At 33.5% G+C, this 18,055-nt stretch overlaps 2 protein-coding genes across 2 annotated transcripts; both read left to right on the top strand.

Moving 5' to 3' along the window:
- Positions 1 to 8,498: 8,498 nt before the first annotated feature.
- Positions 8,499 to 8,873, top strand: LOC127081878 (uncharacterized mitochondrial protein AtMg00810-like). Its single transcript, XM_051022107.1, has one exon. It carries the CDS (start codon positions 8,499 to 8,501, stop codon positions 8,871 to 8,873), a length of 375 nt encoding a protein of 124 aa, XP_050878064.1.
- Positions 8,874 to 9,518: 645 nt separating this feature from the next.
- Positions 9,519 to 17,824, top strand: LOC127086135 (probable leucine-rich repeat receptor-like serine/threonine-protein kinase At3g14840). The gene is made up of 24 exons (XM_051026854.1): positions 9,519 to 9,778; positions 10,258 to 10,414; positions 10,618 to 10,689; positions 10,799 to 10,870; positions 10,971 to 11,042; positions 11,160 to 11,231; positions 11,320 to 11,391; positions 11,485 to 11,556; positions 11,667 to 11,738; positions 11,849 to 11,923; positions 12,025 to 12,096; positions 12,354 to 12,425; positions 12,842 to 12,901; positions 13,774 to 13,836; positions 13,918 to 13,953; positions 14,096 to 14,133; positions 14,492 to 14,871; positions 14,952 to 15,150; positions 15,240 to 15,371; positions 15,654 to 15,772; positions 15,891 to 16,101; positions 16,214 to 16,451; positions 16,611 to 16,761; positions 17,257 to 17,824. Exons 1-24 carry the CDS (start codon positions 9,682 to 9,684, stop codon positions 17,653 to 17,655), a joined length of 3,003 nt encoding a protein of 1,000 aa, XP_050882811.1. The 5' UTR covers positions 9,519 to 9,681; the 3' UTR covers positions 17,656 to 17,824.
- Positions 17,825 to 18,055: the final 231 nt, after the last annotated feature.

The raw sequence follows: 18,055 nt of genomic DNA, 5'->3' as shown, positions 1-18,055 counted from the left end.
ACCTTTATAATTCTTTGTCCTTGATCCATACCAAAAGACAGTTTCTTTTCATAAAAGAACTATTATAATCCATTCCTTAGCAGTCAGACTAAAACATCTGAGTCAGGATCAAACAGCTAACGTCAAAATACTTCTAGGATACGATTATAACATTGCTCCCTAAAATCAACCAACAAATACTCATTTTTTACTCCACGAACTGCATAGCTCTAATTTTCTCATTGCACTATGGGAATACGTAGGCACGTGATTTCGAAATCTTGGTGAACACATTAATTAAAAACTTATTTTTCCCCTTAATTAAAACCAATTGCAAGTAACCTTTAGATAATAACACCCATAATGCACAAAGAACAATCAAAATGGTTCTCGTTGAGTACAACGGATGTGAGAGATGCTAATACCTTCCCATTGCATAACCAACTTCCTTACCCTTTTCTCTTCCCTTTGGGTTTTATTGATATTTTCCATTTCTCTTAGAATAAATAAAATTCAGTGGCAACTCTGTTGTATTTCGAGTGTGCGATACGTTCGGGTATTTTTTGCGGCATGACAACTAGCGACTCTGTTGGGGAGTACATAAGCAAGTCAAACCTAGTTTTGTTTCTTTTTCTTTGCATGTTTGGGTGATTATCTTTATTGCTTTACTTGCTTGATTTTATTGCATCTTTGTTGCTTTTATATATTCATTATATTCTTGATATGTCTGTTTATTGGTTCTCAATTGTGGGTTGAGTTTCATTATGCTATTTGAGAGAAAATCTCCCTACCCTTGTGGATAGTCGTGTTGACTTGTGTTTAGCAAGTTGGATCGGCACGAGAACCATATCCAGACTAGATTCACTTGGAAGTACCATTATCCTGCAAGCATTTGCTACAACAATGTATAAGTCCCCAAACTTTAACAATGTTCTTCGACTTCCAGCTATTTTGACATTAGACCAACTTGACCTCCAGTTGGTTACATTTAATTTCAATCCTTCACATGACATACTTATTGTTTTCACTTTCCATTTATACTTAGGTCGAAAAATCCAAGGTAACAAGTAGCAGGATTAACAAACTGCAGATGACTGTTTATAACATACAAAGAGGTTGAAGCGGCAAAAAGAACTTAGTTGCGGGCTGCCTGTGTTAGACCGTAAATAGTTAATGAGTTATTTTGGGTTAACTTGGACTTATGTGAATTATTGTGATGTTAGAAAATTAGTAAAGTTGTTTGAAATTGGACTGTTAGTGTAATGTTCTGAATGTTGTTAATGTTGTTATGTATATATATGTCATGTGTATGCAAAAAAAAATTAATTAGCTAGTTATGCTTGAACTGGAAAGAAGATTGTTATGCAAATTTGAACCAATGATGACAATTTGTAATTGTTACATGGAGTTGAATTGGAATGAGTTAGATTCAATATTAAGGTGAACTGTGAATTACTCATGTTTAGAGAATGGAATTAGTTTATGTGGTTTTGATGATTTTGTTTGTAATTTGGACTAGTATGGCAAGAGAATGAAAATGGAGTTAGTGAATTAGGATGAGTTAATGGTTGACTTTGGTCAATTGTTGGCAAAAAAATCAATAGTTGACCAAAGTTAACTTTAGGTCAACATGTATATTTTTGTGTGGAATTGGATTTTTGCAATGATTTGTGATGTAATTGGATATTTGGAAATGTAAACCTTGATGACTTTGTAATGATAAAAAAGGATTTGCAATTTGATCGTTAAATGAACTTTTTTTGTCTAAAAATGTATTTTGACCTTGTATTGGTCCCTTGCAAACAAACTTGATCTAATGCCTGGAAAATGAACTTGCAATATCTTGAATGGACCTTGATGAAGTGTCTTGAATAAATCTCAAACACTTAAAGGATAAAATATGGCCAATGAATCCACTGCAAACCTCCATAAATGATCACAATGACCTTTGTAAGTTCTGATCAAATCCAAACCAACAATGCAACACACATGAACCATGAGTGCCAAAAGTCAAGCAATTATGGTTTCATGGACCTTGGCCCAAATAACAAGCTTCTCAACTTGAGTACACCACCAAAGACTCCTAAGCTTGATTTCCTGGGAAAAACTCTAGTTTCCTATGAATTGTAAGTAACAGAAACCTTTGAATCCAAGATGCTTAATGCAAATGGTAGAATGAATGTGTTATGATGCTAATGCATATGCATATGAAATCACAAACCAAAAATCAGATGAAAATGAAATGGGAGGGTAAATTTTAGGATATGACAATATAAGATCATTTCAAAATTGTTAGCGGAGAGATTGAAAAGTGTCGTAAACAAACTAGTATCTTTGAATCAGTCGACTTTCATCCCTAAGAGAAGACTATTGGATGGGGTTTTGGTACTCAACGAGGTGGTTGATTTTGTTATAAGAAATAAGAAAAGCCTATTTCTTTTCAAAAGGGATTTCGAAAAAGCTTTCGACTCTATCTCTTGGGGTCATTTACAGTATGTTCTTAAAAGGATGATTTTTGATAGTAAGTGGATAAATTGGATTAGGGCGTGCATATGTTATAGTTCTATTTATGTTTTGATTAATGGCATCCCCATTATTGACTTCCAAGTTAATAAAGGGCTTCGTTAGGGAATCCACTCTCTTCTTTTCTCTTCATCTTGGCTGTTTAAGGGCTTTCAGGTTTAATGAGGAACACATGCTCTAGCAATTAGTTCTTTCTAAGATGAGGAATAGATTATCCTCTTGGAAAGGGAAAACGATCTCTCTAGGAGGAAGAGTAACCATGCTTAACTCAGATATGAATGTTATTCCTCTATTTTCTTTATTTTTTTTACAAATCTCCTAGGATGGTCATTCATGAAATCAACAAAATCCAATGAGCTTTCTTGTGGAAGACGAAGAAAACCATATGAGGATTAATTGAGTGACTTGGTTCACAATCTATAAGCCTAAAGTTGACAGAGGGTCTTAGAGTTAAGCATTGCTAATTATTCAATTGGGCGCTATTAAATAAATGGATTTGGAAGATTTTAACTGAAGAAGGTTCTCTATTAAATTGGGCGCTATTGAAGCCATATTTGAGATGTATTTGGAAAGTAAATGTTCCTAGCAACATTCAAGTGTTTGTTTTTATGAAGCACTGCTTCCGATACGGACATAAGACACGATACGACACAGACATTTCGAGATCGATAATGTCAAAATAAAAGACACTGGCATCCCTATATATAAGAGAATATTCTCCTAGGATGGTCATTCATGAAATCAACAAAATCCAATGAGCTTTATTTTGGAAGACGAAGAAAACCATATGAGGATTAATTGAGTGACTTGGTTCACAATCTATAAGCCTAAAGTTGACAGAGGGTCTTAGAGTTAAGCATTGCTAATTATTCAATTGGGCGCTATTAAATAAATGGATTTGGAAGATTTTAACTGAAGAAGGTTCTCTATTAAATTGGGCGCTATTGAAGCCATATTTGAGATGTATTTGGAAAGTAAATGTTCCTAGCAACATTCAAGTGTTTGTTTTTATGAAGCACTGCTTCCGATACGGACATGAGACACGATACGACACAGACATTTCGAGATCGATAATGTCAAAATAAAAGACACTGACATCCCTATATATAAGAGAATATTCTCCTAGGATGGTCATTCATGAAATCAACAAAATCCAATGAGCTTTGTTTTGGAAGACGAAGAAAACCATATGAGGATTAATTAAGTGACTTGGTTCACAATCTATAAGCCTAAAGTTGACAGAGGGTCTTAGAGTTAAGCATTGCTAATTATTCAATTGGGCGCTATTAAATAAATGGATTTGGAAGATTTTAACTGAAGAAGGTTCTCTATTAAATTGGGCGCTATTGAAGCCATATTTGAGATGTATTTGGAAAGTAAATGTTCCTAGCAACATTCAAGTGTTTGTTTTTATGAAGCACTGCGTCCGTTACGGACATGAGACACGATACGACACAGACATTTCGAGATCGATAATGTCAAAATAAAAGACACTGGCATCCCTATATATAAGAGAATATTCTCCTAGGATGGTCATTCATGAAATCAACAAAATCCAATGAGCTTTATTTTGGAAGACGAAGAAAACCATATGAGGATTAATTGAGTGACTTGGTTCACAATCTATAAGCCTAAAGTTGACAGAGGGTCTTAGAGTTAAGCATTGCTAATTATTCAATTGGGCGCTATTAAATAAATGGATTTGGAAGATTTTAACTGAAGAAGGTTCTCTATTAAATTGGGCGCTATTGAAGCCATATTTGAGATGTATTTGGAAAGTAAATGTTCCTAGCAACATTCAAGTGTTTGTTTTTATGAAGCACTGCTTCCGATACGGACATGAGACACGATACGACACAGACATTTCGAGATCGATAATGTCAAAATAAAAGACACTGACATCCCTATATATAAGAGAATATTCTCCTAGGATGGTCATTCATGAAATCAACAAAATCCAATGAGCTTTGTTTTGGAAGACGAAGAAAACCATATGAGGATTAATTAAGTGACTTGGTTCACAATCTATAAGCCTAAAGTTGACAGAGGGTCTTAGAGTTAAGCATTGCTAATTATTCAATTGGGCGCTATTAAATAAATGGATTTGGAAGATTTTAACTGAAGAAGGTTCTCTATTAAATTGGGCGCTATTGAAGCCATATTTGAGATGTATTTGGAAAGTAAATGTTCCTAGCAACATTCAAGTGTTTGTTTTTATGAAGCACTGCGTCCGTTACGGACATGAGACACGATACGACACAGACATTTCGAGATCGATAATGTCAAAATAAAAGACACTGGCATCCCTATATATAAGAGAATATTCTCCTAGGATGGTCATTCATGAAATCAACAAAATCCAATGAGCTTTATTTTGGAAGACGAAGAAAACCATATGAGGATTAATTGAGTGACTTGGTTCACAATCTATAAGCCTAAAGTTGACAGAGGGTCTTAGGTTTAAGCATTACGAATTATTCAATTGGGCGCTATTAAATAAATAGATTTGGAAGATTTTAACAGAAGAAGGTTCTCTATTAAATTGGGCGCAATTAAAGCCATATTTGAGATGTATTTGGAAAGTAAATGTTCCTAGCAACATTCAAGTGTTTGTTTTTATGAAGCACTGCTTCCGATACGGACATGAGACACGATACGACACAGACATTTCGAGATCGATAATGTCAAAATAAAAGACACTGGCATCCCTATATATAAGAGAATATTCTCCTAGGATGGTCATTCATGAAATCAACAAAATCCAATGAGCTTTGTTTTGGAAGACGAAGAAAACCATATGAGGATTAATTGAGTGACTTGGTTCACAATCTATAAGCCTAAAGTTGACAGAGGGTCTTAGGGTTAAGCATTACGAATTATTCAATTGGGCGCTATTAAATAAATGGATTTGGAAGATTTTAACAGAAGAAGGTTCTCTATTAAATTGGGCGCTATTAAAGCCATATTTGAGATGTATTTGGAAAGTAAATGTTCCTAGCAACATTCAAGTGTTTGTTTTTATGAAGCACTGCTTCCGATACGGACATGAGACACGATACGACACAGACATTTCGAGATCGATAATGTCAAAATAAAAGACATTGGCATCCCTATATATAAGAGAATATTCTTCTAGGATGGTCATTCATGAAATCAACAAAATCCAATGAGCTTTGTTGTGGAAGACGAAGAAAACCATATGAGGATTAATTGAGTGACTTGGTTCACAATCTATAAGCCTAAAGTTGACAGAGGGTCTTAGGGTTAAGCATTACGAATTATTCAATTGGGCGCTATTAAATAAATGGATTTGGAAGATTTTAACAGACGAAGGTTCTCTATTGAATTGGGCACTATTAAAGCCATATTTGAGATGTATTTGGAAAGTAAATGTTCCTAGCAACATTCAAGTGTTTGTTTTTATGAAGCACTGCTTCCGATACGAACATGAGACACGATACGACACAGACATTTCGAGATCGATAATGTCAAAATAAAAGACCCTGGCATCCCTATATATAAGAGAATATTCTCCTAGGATGGTCATTCATGAAATCAACAAAATCCAATGAGCTTTGTTGTGGAAGACGAAGAAAACCATACGAGGATTAATTGAGTGACTTGGTTCACAATCTATAAGCCTAAAGTTGACAGAGGGTCTTAGGGTTAAGCATTACGAATTATTCAATTGGGCGCTATTAAATAAATGGATTTGGAAGATTTTAACAGAAGAAGGTTCTCTATTAAATTGGGCGCTATTAAAGCCATATTTGAGATGTATTTGGAAAGTAAATGTTCCTAGCAACATTCAAGTGTTTGTTTTTATGAAGCTTGTTTTTATGAAGCACTGCTTTCGATACGGACATGAGACACGATACAACACAGACATTTCGAGATCGATAATGTCAAAATAAAAGACACTGACATCCCTATATATAAGAGAGTATTTCACCTTTATTCATCCATTTATAATAATAAAAAAAATTAAAAATATTCTAATCAAAATTAATTTCTTTAATTCTTTATTAATAAGATTGCTTAAATACATATTTAACAATTTTAAATTTGTTGAGATTTGTCCAAAATATATATAAAAGTCTATTGAAGCAAAGAAAAAAAAATTGTTTGAAATACTTGTTTGAATTGATGACATATGTATTATAAATGTCATCAATCATTGATTTAAAAAGTTTCAAAAACAAAGGAAAAAATTATTTTTCGTGGACATTTATCGATTTTTCCGACATTTTTTGACTTTTCCGACTTGTGTTATAGGATTGTCATACAAGTGTCGGACACCTTGACAGACCTATTCCTATTTCTAAGTGTATGTTCTTCATTGGTTTTCTTGGAGGCTTCTTCTTAATAGGCTTCAAACAAGAGACCGAGCTCGCAAAATGGGGAGTTATCTTAGGAGCACATAGTCTCGTGTGTCCAGAAGAAATTCATAGACACACTTATTGTTTTAGAAAATGAATTGTTTCTTACTGTGAATATGACGTTTATCTGTTTGTTATAATTCCTAGCTGGGGCATACAACTGTAGTACATGCAGAATAGTCTAAAAAGCTTGACTTGTATGTGCATTTTCTGAGTCATTATTATCTTTATTAATCTCTGAAATTAATGAAATTTTAAGACGCGTATCTGTTTGTTATAATTCCTGGCTGGGGCATACATATATAGTACACCTAGAATAGTGTAAAACTTGACTTGTCTATGCATTTTTTTAAGTCTTCTCCTCAATCTTTTCTATGTCACTTTCTCCTTTTATATTTATGTCGGGCAATCATTCATGTGAATCAAACATCATTGAACCATGCATAAATTTGACTTTAATTTCTTTTGTTTATGGGGAGCTGCGTTGCATAGATACTGGTACGTATGCGATACTCGACACAGATACTTATACGAAATCCGATATTTTTAGAAAAATTGCTTATCTGTTTGTTATAATTCCTAGCTGGGGCATACATCTATAGTACATGCATAATAGTCTAAAGCTTGACTTGTATATGCATTGTCTGAGTCATTATCTTAGTCTCTGAAACTAATGAAATTAAGATATTTATCTGTTTATAATAATTCCTCACTAAAGCATACATCTATAGTACATACATGCATTATTAAAGTCTAAAGCTTGACTTGTATACGCATTGTCTGAGTCATTATCTTAGTCTCTGAAACTAATGAAATTAAGACATTTATCTGTTTACAATAATTCCTCAGTAAAGCATACATCTATAGTACATACATGCATTATTAAAGTCTAAGTATGTATACATTTTCTGAGTCTTGTTCTCAATCTTTTCTGTCACTTTCCTCCCCATAAATATATGTCGGGCAATCATTCATGTGAATTCAGCGTCATCCAACCATATACTTGACTTCAATTTCTTTTATTTCTGAGGAAATTTAAAGCTTGACTTGTACTAGTATATGCATTTCATGAGTCATTATCGTAGGCTCTGAAATTAATGAAAGTTTAAGAAGTTTATCTCTTTGTATTAATTCTGGCTGGGACTTTTGATCTTGGAGAAATTCAACATAAGCTTAGAAATGGTTTTACATAAACAAAAAATGTGTTGGTAGTTTGGAATTTAATTTCAATTTAAGGGTAGTTTAATCATTTAGGGGGTGTAATCTGATTTTTAAGGGGAGTGACTAGAAAATATCTTTTAAAATTGGTAGGCTCTATTATCTTAGTCTCTAAAATTAAAGAAATTTAAAGAGTATACTTTAATTTGAGAATTCTTAATCACATTCGTTCCTCCAAGGGAACCTTCCTCCAAGTATGTCACATATTTGATTTTTATGGATGGTCTTGAATCAGTTAATCCAGTGGATATCCCTTTTGAGGTTAATGTTAAATATCATCGTGATGATGGTGATCTTTTGTCTGATTCTTTATTGTAACGGCAACTTGTGGGTAGCTTTGATTACTTTATCATTACTCCTCCTGACATATCTTTTGTTGTTCAACAAATAAGTCAATTCATGCATTCTCCTCAGCATCTTCATTTGGCAGTTGTTCGTCGTATAATTCGCTCATTGAAAGGAACCTCTCATCGTGGTCTATTTCCCCCCACCGAAATAGCTCCCAAATTGAGTGCTTATAGTGGTGCCGGTTGGGTAGGGTGTCCAGACACTCGTCGATCTGTCACTGATTGGTGCATATTTCTTGGTTCTTTATTGATCTTATGGAAAAATAAGAAGCAATCAAGAATCTCTAAATCCTCAACTGAATCCGAGTATCGTGCCATGTCTGCGGCTTGCTCGGAAATTATTTGGCTATGTGGTCTTTTGGCTGAACTTGATTTTTCTCAAATAGAGCCTACATCACTTTATGCTGACAATACAAGTGCCATCTAGATTGTTGCAAATCCAGTCTTTGATGAACGCACCAAACATATCGAAGTCAATTGTCATTCAATCCGTGATGCCTATGATGACCGACTTATAGCACTTCCTCACGTCAGTACTCAGCTGCAGGTTGCAGATATTCTTACCAAAGTTGTTTCGCGCCCACACCATCAATTTCTTGCTAGCAAATTGATGCTTATTGACCTACCGCATCAATTTGACGGGGGTGCTAATGGATGTTAATTAGGAATTGATATTATCCATTATTGTAAATTATTTACTTTCCTATAATAGGTTAGATAAATTAGACAATAGAATATCTGTCATTATAATTTGTAATTACGTGTAATTATTGATACGATTATATATAGTATGGAACGCAATAGAGAAAGGCAAGAAGCCAATTTTCATGATAGATGGTGGGATTGGTCCCCTTGAATTAATCGACCGAAAGGTCGAATACCAAGTTTTCAATTTTTTTTATCGAAATATTAAATACTGATAAAATATTACACACATTTTTTTTTCAAAATAAACACATAAAATTATGTAATTGTAAAATTTTAAATAGATTCATGAAAATTGGTACATGTCTGTGGCATGCATGGTACACACTAGTATTAATAGTTTTAGGGAAAGGATTAATGAAGCCCTATACTTTTATTGACAAAATTGGTGATTTATGGTGATGATAAATGTGTTTACAAGCATTAAGAACTTTCCTTGACTCTTTAATTACAAATAAACTATATATTCAGACTCCATAGCTCTAAATTATTGATATATTTGAACTTCTCTCTTCCTTGTTAACATTAAGATGAGCACTACCTCTCCATTTTTCTCCCTTTCAGTCATTGCTATTTTGCTCATATCTCTAACAGCTTTTGGGGCTAATACTCTTCACCCCGACGAAAGTATGAAGTGTATTTATACCATAGTTCCCAAATAATAAACAAACTTCTTTTATCTTCCTTTTCCAATCTTCTTTTCTATGGTTTCATGTTAGTTTAAGGTTTCGTTTAAATAAACAACTTATTTGTAGCTTATAGCACAAGTGCATAGTAATATAAGCACTTATGTATAAACTTACATAAACTGTTTTTGTAGCAGATGATAAAATAGTTTTAAATTATTTCTGTATATGCTATAAGCTGTTTTTTGTTAATATATTTTGGAAAACTTATGAAGATAAGTTGAAAAAAGCAGTTAAAAAGTTTTCATAAATTCACCTAAACAGTGTCACAAAAGCTCAAATAATCCAACCAGATCCTAAATATCATGTATGTTTTTGCTCATAATTTCAGTAGATATTGTGTACATATTTGATGACATGTATGTGTAGTTTAGGAGATTTTTCAGTACTTAGCTGATAGGTTCTGAATTGTATATTTAGAGAAAGCTCTTGAAGATATAGCTATATCACTTGGTAAGAAGGATTGGAACTTCGATATTGATCCCTGCAGTAACAAACCTGATATTACAAATTCAAATAACAATGTCACCTGTGACTGCTCTGTTTCCGGTGATAACTTCTGCCATGTTATTTGGATGTAAGTCTCTTTTCTCTGGAACTCACCACTTGTAATTAATTTGATTTGAGTTTTTCTTTGGCAAATTGTAAAATCAATTTTAAAACTCTATACACTAGAAGAGCTTGTTGCAGTTTTTTTCTCTAAAATCTACTGGCTAAGAAATATATTACAATTAACTGCTTTATTTTGCTCATTGTTTTTATGGTAAAATGTAAGTTTAGAATTTGGAAAGGGCAAGATCTCCCGGGCACTCTCCCGCCCGAACTCACCAGGTTGCGTTATCTTCAAACTATGTATGTAGTTCCCAAACTCTCCCTCATATCCAAATTAACAATATTATTGAACTTTTTTTATATCTTGAATCACATTCTATAAATTATTTTGCTTTACGATCTATTACAGTGACCTTTCTCGTAATTACTTGCATGGTACAATTCCGAAACAATGGGGCTCCATGATGAATATTAGTAAAATGTATGATTTGTTTCTTATTTTTCTTTTCTGGGATTTAATCATCGATTCTTTGATCTATTATACAAAGTCATAATGACGACAATTTTATTAATCATCTTAGTGCCCTCCTTGGAAATCGATTAACTGGTTCAATACCAGTGGAGATTGCAAACATATCTACTCTCCGAGTCTTGTGAGTTTCTCATTTCCTACCTTAGCAGAAAAAGAATCCTTTTATAAGTACATAAACATGTATGTGTTCAATTCAAAAGGTTTCATTAGAACTTAACTTTAATTTTGAAATGGACAGGGAATTGTGGAACAACCAAATGTCTGGAAATCTTCCTCCCGAGCTCGGAAATTTGACCCAGATTCAAACACTGTAACTACTTAATTGATGTTCTCCCTCCAAATATGGAAGCTAAATGTTTAAAAATTAATTTACTGTTTTGTTTTTCAATTATATATAGAGGTATTTCTTCCAACTATTTTAGTGGAGAACTACCTGCGACATTGGCCAAGCTCACTACATTGCTACAATTGTAAGCTTCAAATTTGTATGATAATGTTTACTGACAAATAAATTAAAAATAGTTTTATGATGCTTTGAATTTACATATTCTCTTTCAATGCAGCCGAATTGAGGATAACCAATTCTCTGGAAAGATACCTGATTATATTCAGAACTGGACAAGTATTACAAAACTGTATGCACTTTCTTTTATATTTTAGTTTTTTCCTCAGCTTTAGGTGTTCCTGCATTGCTTGACTTTTTAAAAGAATTATCAATTATCAATGGTTACTTTACTTTTGACAGAATGATTCAAGGAAGTGGACTAAAGGGGCCTATTCCTTCTGGAATTTCACGTTTAAGAAACTTAACTGACTTGTATGTTTGATATTTCATATTTCATATTCTATATACCGATGAAGTTAAGATTGAAATTTAACTTTTATTTAATTATGTTCACTTAGCTTTGATTTTATTGTGATACTCAGGAGAATTAGTGATTTGGAAGGACCTGAAGATGCACCTATGCCACAACTTAATAGTATGACAAAGCTACACATTCTGTAAGTTGTTTCCTCTGCCTCTTTCAAAAATAGAACGTAAAAAAGGGCTGCAAGAGAGACACTCATACTATATCGTTGTTGTCTATCTTATTGTTTCACAGTGTTCTAAGGAACTGCAACATCACTGGAAAACTGCAAGATTATCTTGGGACTATGACATTATTAAAACACTTGTAATTGCTTACTTGCTGCCTTTTATTTTACTATAGCCAGCCATTATAGTTTCTTTTGTAAACTTTGGTATATTTTTGCAACACACTCTCTCACACACTTTTTAACTCACTTTCTTTTATTGGTTTAAAATTTACATGGGTCCTACCGAGTTTATATTGGACCCATATGAATTTTAACCAATAAAAAAAGTGTGTTACAGAGTATTTTGCTCGCCTCTTTAACTCATTCTCTATATGATATATGATATCTCTTTCAGAGACCTCAGCTTTAACAAGTTAAGTGGAACAATTCCGAGAACCTATGCTGCCATGCAGAGTTTGAATTACATGTATGATTTCATCATAGTTTCTTAGCACAAATTTTTTGGGGTATATTTTTAGTCACATATCTGTTGGTTTCTTTACACCTACAACTCTAGTTTCAACTTTTAATCTGAAGTAGTAGGATGGCTAAATATTCTACTTAGATCCATGAAATTGAACTCAGCCTAAATACTTGAATAAATATGTCAACCTTATGGAACTCAAAAAGTGCAGACCAAATTCCCATTGTTAAATGTAAAAGATGAGTCATGTTGGAATTTAATTAATTATATAGTTGCAATATATTAAATGCCAGCAACAATTTTGCTAATTAAATGCCAAATATTATTGCACCATTCTATAGCTTGTATCCTTTAATGTTCGGTCTAGGTCAATCAATATTAAGCTTTGTATATTAATATCTTGATATTTTTTATGGTAGATTTTTAACTGGAAATCTTCTCACTGGCCTCGTGCCTCCTTGGAAACATGATGTTTACGCGTGAGTTATCTTTCTAATACTACTTGTATGATTCCTTCGATTGAACAATGTTCTTCATTTATGAGGCAGAAAATACTGAACATATCCTCTGTTTCTTTTTTACTTTTCAAACTAGACTTTTCTTTTTCTTTTTGCTTGCTTCCATGCATTCTCCCCTTCTTTTTATTCAATAGTTGTTGTTTTAGCCTTATAGTTTTTATTTGGTTCACATAAGTGCATGACCACCAAGCACCAACTATGCTGCAATGATTATTTATTTATCACCAAATTAAAGCTTCTAAATAATGTTATGCAAATAATATCTAAAGCATTAAAGCTTTTTTTTCAGAAGTACTACAATTTAATCCTTTTTTGTTGTTCTTCTGATAAACTCTAGTGTGTTAAGTCAATGATCATGAGTTTAGTTTTCCTCACTGTATAAGTTCATAAACCCTTCATCCCACTTCTCTCGAATGTCTATGATCTATCTTCCTAAAGCTTCATGGTTGTCTTGCTCTGATTTAATGTTCAAGCTGATTGCATATAACCTTTGTTTCATGTCTTTGATTTACTTCATATTATATCTTCAATATGTCATTCTCAAGTTTCAATTCGGAGATATTCTTCGCATTTGTATTCCGTTGTTTTCTCTTCCCTTCAATTGAAAATAAAGTTTGCTTTAATGGAACAATTGATGAGGAGGTTCTTTCTCACCTATTTCTCGGAAAGGAAATCGTTTTGATACTTTTATGCTCTTGGAGTAGTATTATGCAGTTGCTTAAAATATTAAAGACATTTATGTTGAAGGTTTCTTTGTAGTCACCAAATGTCTCAAGTCTCTAATGGTTGTATTATTATCATATTCTGATTCAAATTTTATGACTTGGATGTAGAGATCTTTCATACAATAACTTCAGCATCAGCCAAGGGAATCAGATATGTCAAAATGATAAAGTGTAAGAATCCCTGCATTTGTGTGCTTTAGTTTGCGAGCTTTAGAACTTTCCTGAGACACTATCTTCTCTAATATATCCCAGGAACTTGTTTTCTACCTCATGGGCACACAATGACATGTAAGTTTGGTATTATAATTTCTAAAACATGCGCGTGGTGCCCACATACACATATATAACCTTTCCATTTTCCTCTTACTATGTGAAGAATTTTATTTTACTAATCGTGCTAACTTATCTGTTGCTTCCATCATTATCTCAGGGCAACAGTTTCGTGTTTGAGATTTCCATGTCCCAAACGTGAGTTTTTTCTTCATGGTGACTTTCCTATAGACAGCTAAAGATCTCCCTATGTTTGTATTTCTTTTTTTAATAAAAGACAGACATGGTTATTTTTTAGTTTGGACACAACACTACAATCAAGTTGTGTGTATGAAAAATATCAGCAACAATAGTTCAAGGGACAAAAATAAAATATCTGAGTATATTAAAATTTATGATTCCCTCCTTTCATCTTTGTTTGCATTGGGAAATAACGTGATAACTAAAAAGAAAGAGAATGAGTATATAAAAATAAATTTCAAGGGGCATATTTTTCTTTATTTGATTTACTTAGATTCCTTAATATTGTGTTGCTTACATGATCTCTTCAATCCAGCCTCATACTCCCTTTATATAAATTGTGGTGGAAAGCGTGCAACAGTCAACAAAACAAGTTATGACGAAGATTCAGTCTTACCTGGACCAGCTAGATCCCAAGTCAGCTCAAAAGGAAATTGGGCATTTAGCACCACTGGTGCATTCCTAGAAAGTCATGAACTTAGGGAAAGTTATTCCCCTAAAGATATAGCTAAGCTTACTATGGTGGATGCTGAATTGTACACTGATGCACGTGTTTCTCCTATTTCTTTGACTTATTATGGGTTTTGCCTGGCAAATGGAAACTACACCGTAAATCTACATTTTGCTGAAATAATGTTCACAGAAGATCAAACTTATGCTAGTCTTGGAAGGCGTGTATTTGATATCTACCTTCAGGTACATGCTTTAACAATTAAAATACTTATAAATTGTAATCATACTGAAGCACTAAGAAGATTGTGATTGAAATGTTGCAGGGAAATGCAGTGCAAAAGGACTTCAATATTGCCAAAGAAGCTGGAGGAGTTGGTAAGAAAATCATAAAACAGTTCAATGATGTTGTTGTTACTAGTAATACTTTGGAGATCCGCTTATATTGGGCTGGAAAAGGGACACAGTCTATCCCAATTAAATCAGTATACGGTCCTCTTATATCCGCTATATCAGTGAAATCTGGTAGGTTATACTTTTTACATTCCTAATCTTATGATGCGATCTCTTTGTTATGATCTAATATTTAAAATGTCTTGTTTAATACCAAGCAGATTCTCCACCTGGAAGCATATCTACAGGAGCTTTGGTTGGAATTGTGGTTGCAGCAACAATTATTATCATTCTTGTTTTCAGTATACTTTGGTGGAAAGGATGTTTTGTAAAGAAAAACTCATTGGCAAGAGGTGATGATTACAAATGAATTTCTTTTGTTGCCATCATCATCAAACATTTTATTAACACATGAGTAATTCAAGTGATAAAAACAACTTGCGCATGTTGAGTAATTGAGTAGAGTTTCAACGCGTATTTTTATCAGTATATCATGTTATGGAACTTGAGACTAGTTTTATCTTGATAAAAGGGAAGTTGCAAGCTTTCAAGAAATGGATTGTCAATGCAGAATGTCCATGTGTAATTTTCTTAGTGTAAGAGATCTTTGATCTTTCTTTTACGTCAATTAACAGAGCTGAAGAGTTTAGACCTACCAACGGGTTTATTTACTTTAAGACAAATCAAAGCAGCAACAAACAACTTTGATAATTCGAATAAGATTGGAGCAGGAGGATTTGGTCCTGTCTACAAGGTATTTTGCGTAATATAACAAATCATCTCTAGTGTCATGCTTTTATTATGGTTGTACATGTATATTTCATAAAGAAAAAATTTCAACTTCTAACAGCATAGCATTCCTCAAAATCCAGGGATGTTTATCCAATGGGATATTGATTGCAGTCAAGCAACTTTCTTCTAAATCAAGGCAGGGGAATCGTGAGTTTTTAAATGAGATAGGCATGATTTCTGCATTGCAACACCCTTATCTTGTTAAACTCTATGGTTGCTGTGTGGAGGGAGATCAGTTGTTGCTGATATATGAATACTTGGAAAACAATAGCCTTGCTCGTGCTTTATTTGGTAATTTTTCATTATGGCCGGTCTATGTCAGTTGTTGATATTCCACATTTTCTGATATAACACGTGACTATGTTGTCTCGTTATGTGATATTTATTAAATTCACGAATATAGGTCCAGAGGAAGAACAAATAAAATTAGATTGGTCTATACGGCAGAAGATTTGTGTTGGTATTGCTAGAGGTTTAGCATACCTCCATGAAGAGTCAAGACTGAAGGTTGTTCACAGGGACATCAAGGCCACTAATGTGTTGCTTGACAAGGATCTCAACCCAAAGATATCTGATTTTGGTTTGGCCAAACTTGATGAGGAGGATAATACTCACATTAGCACTAGAATTGCTGGGACATAGTGAGTAACTAACTATAATTCTTGCATTCTGAGTTTATTAAAAAGTACTCCAAATAGTTATCAAATTTAATTCAATTGATAATTTTTATAATATAATAGTTTGACATCATATTGTATTCTGATATTAAGTTGTTGAAATGATATGTTTCAATTATGCAGTGGATATATGGCTCCTGAATATGCATTGCATGGGTATTTGACAGACAAAGCAGATGTCTATAGTTTTGGAGTTGTTGCCTTGGAAATCGTTAGTGGAAGGAGCAACACCCTTTATCGGTCCAAGGAGGAAGCATTCTATCTTCTTGATTGGGTAAGCTTATGATGTTCACCCTTAGTCATGTCAATTTTTATTATACATAGTAATATCTACTTACACTTTGTTTTGTGTCTTATATATTATTTTTGTTCATTTCTAATATAAGAATTGTAGTTACATGGAACTATTGGCACTACTATATATAATGTGAAATAGAATAGAGAAAGGCATCAAGCCAGTTTTCCTGACAGCGACATCTATTATGTTCATTAACCGTGTAGTGCACGTTAATCATCTAAACTAGACATTAGTTAACAACAATTTTGGATACAAATATATACTTGAAAATTATGGTTCATGACATTCACAATTGTGGTTAATTGTGTTGTTAATGAGTTGTGACCTCTATCATGTTCATTAACCATGCACTACATGTTAATCATCTAAATTGTTGTCGAATTCTAATGTCAAATTTGTTAGTCAAAATGTCTTTTCTTTCTTATAAATGACTTGGGTTTCCGAAAACTATTTTATTCTTTGCTTCAACAGGCACATATGCTGAAAGAGAGAGGCGACCTAATGGAGCTAGTAGACAGAAGATTAGGTTCAGATTTCAACAAAAAGGAAGCTATGGTGGTAATCAATGTGGCTCTCTTATGCACCAATGTGACTTCAAACCTTAGGCCGTCTATGTCGTCGGTGGTGAGTTTCCTTGAAGGAAGGAATGCAGTTCCAGAATTTGTTTCAGATTCAAGTGAAGTAATGGATGAAAAGAAGATGGAAGTAATGAGGCAGTATTACTATCAGATAGAAGAAAATAAGATAACTAAGTCACCATCACAAAGTCAGAGTTTATTAAATGACGGGCCATGGACTGCTACATCTTCATCAGGTGTAGACCTTTATTCTGTCCACCCTGATTCTTCCTATTGGGAGAAAAGAAATTAAGACTGTTTGTAGATAAATAATTGCATTTACTAGTTTGATCTCCAACCACTATGTCTTGTGATGAAACCGTAATCCGATATCTTCAAAACTGAGTACTACTTCCGCCCATATTTATAAGCGGTTTGAAAGTTTTTACATATATTAAAAGCGGTAATATAATTCATTATGAGCTCCTTTGTCTTGATTTGCTGATTCTGGGAAGTGTTTCTTAAAGTGTCCAAACTCATGAGTGTAATGGAATATTCACCACATTAGGACCATTGAAAGTTATTTGCCTTTTGTTGATCATACGTTGCACTTCTTCTTGGAAAACATTACACTCTTCAATTGAGTTCCCTATTACTCCATCGTGAAACTCACATTGAACATTCGGGTTCTACCAAGGAGGTAATGGGAACTT

Source organism: Lathyrus oleraceus, chromosome 5, assembly GCF_024323335.1.
Source record: "Lathyrus oleraceus cultivar Zhongwan6 chromosome 5, CAAS_Psat_ZW6_1.0, whole genome shotgun sequence".
In the NCBI taxonomy this organism is placed as follows: Eukaryota; Viridiplantae; Streptophyta; class Magnoliopsida; order Fabales; family Fabaceae; genus Lathyrus; species Lathyrus oleraceus.
Note: the sequence above shows the minus strand (reverse complement) of the source record. Positions and strands in the feature narration are given on the sequence as shown.

Bases quoted from the DNA above. Each gene is read 5' to 3' on its own strand.
- LOC127086135 (XM_051026854.1), top strand. From the start codon at position 9,682: ATGAGCACTACCTCTCCATTTTTCTCCCTTTCAGTCATTGCTATTTTG. The intron at 14,134-14,491 runs GTGAGTTTTTTC...TCTTCAATCCAG, and splicing joins GAGATTTCCATGTCCCAAAC to CCTCATACTCCCTTTATATA. The intron at 16,102-16,213 runs GTAATTTTTCAT...TCACGAATATAG, and splicing joins CCTTGCTCGTGCTTTATTTG to GTCCAGAGGAAGAACAAATA.
- LOC127081878 (XM_051022107.1), top strand. From the start codon at position 8,499: ATGCATTCTCCTCAGCATCTTCATTTGGCAGTTGTTCGTCGTATAATT.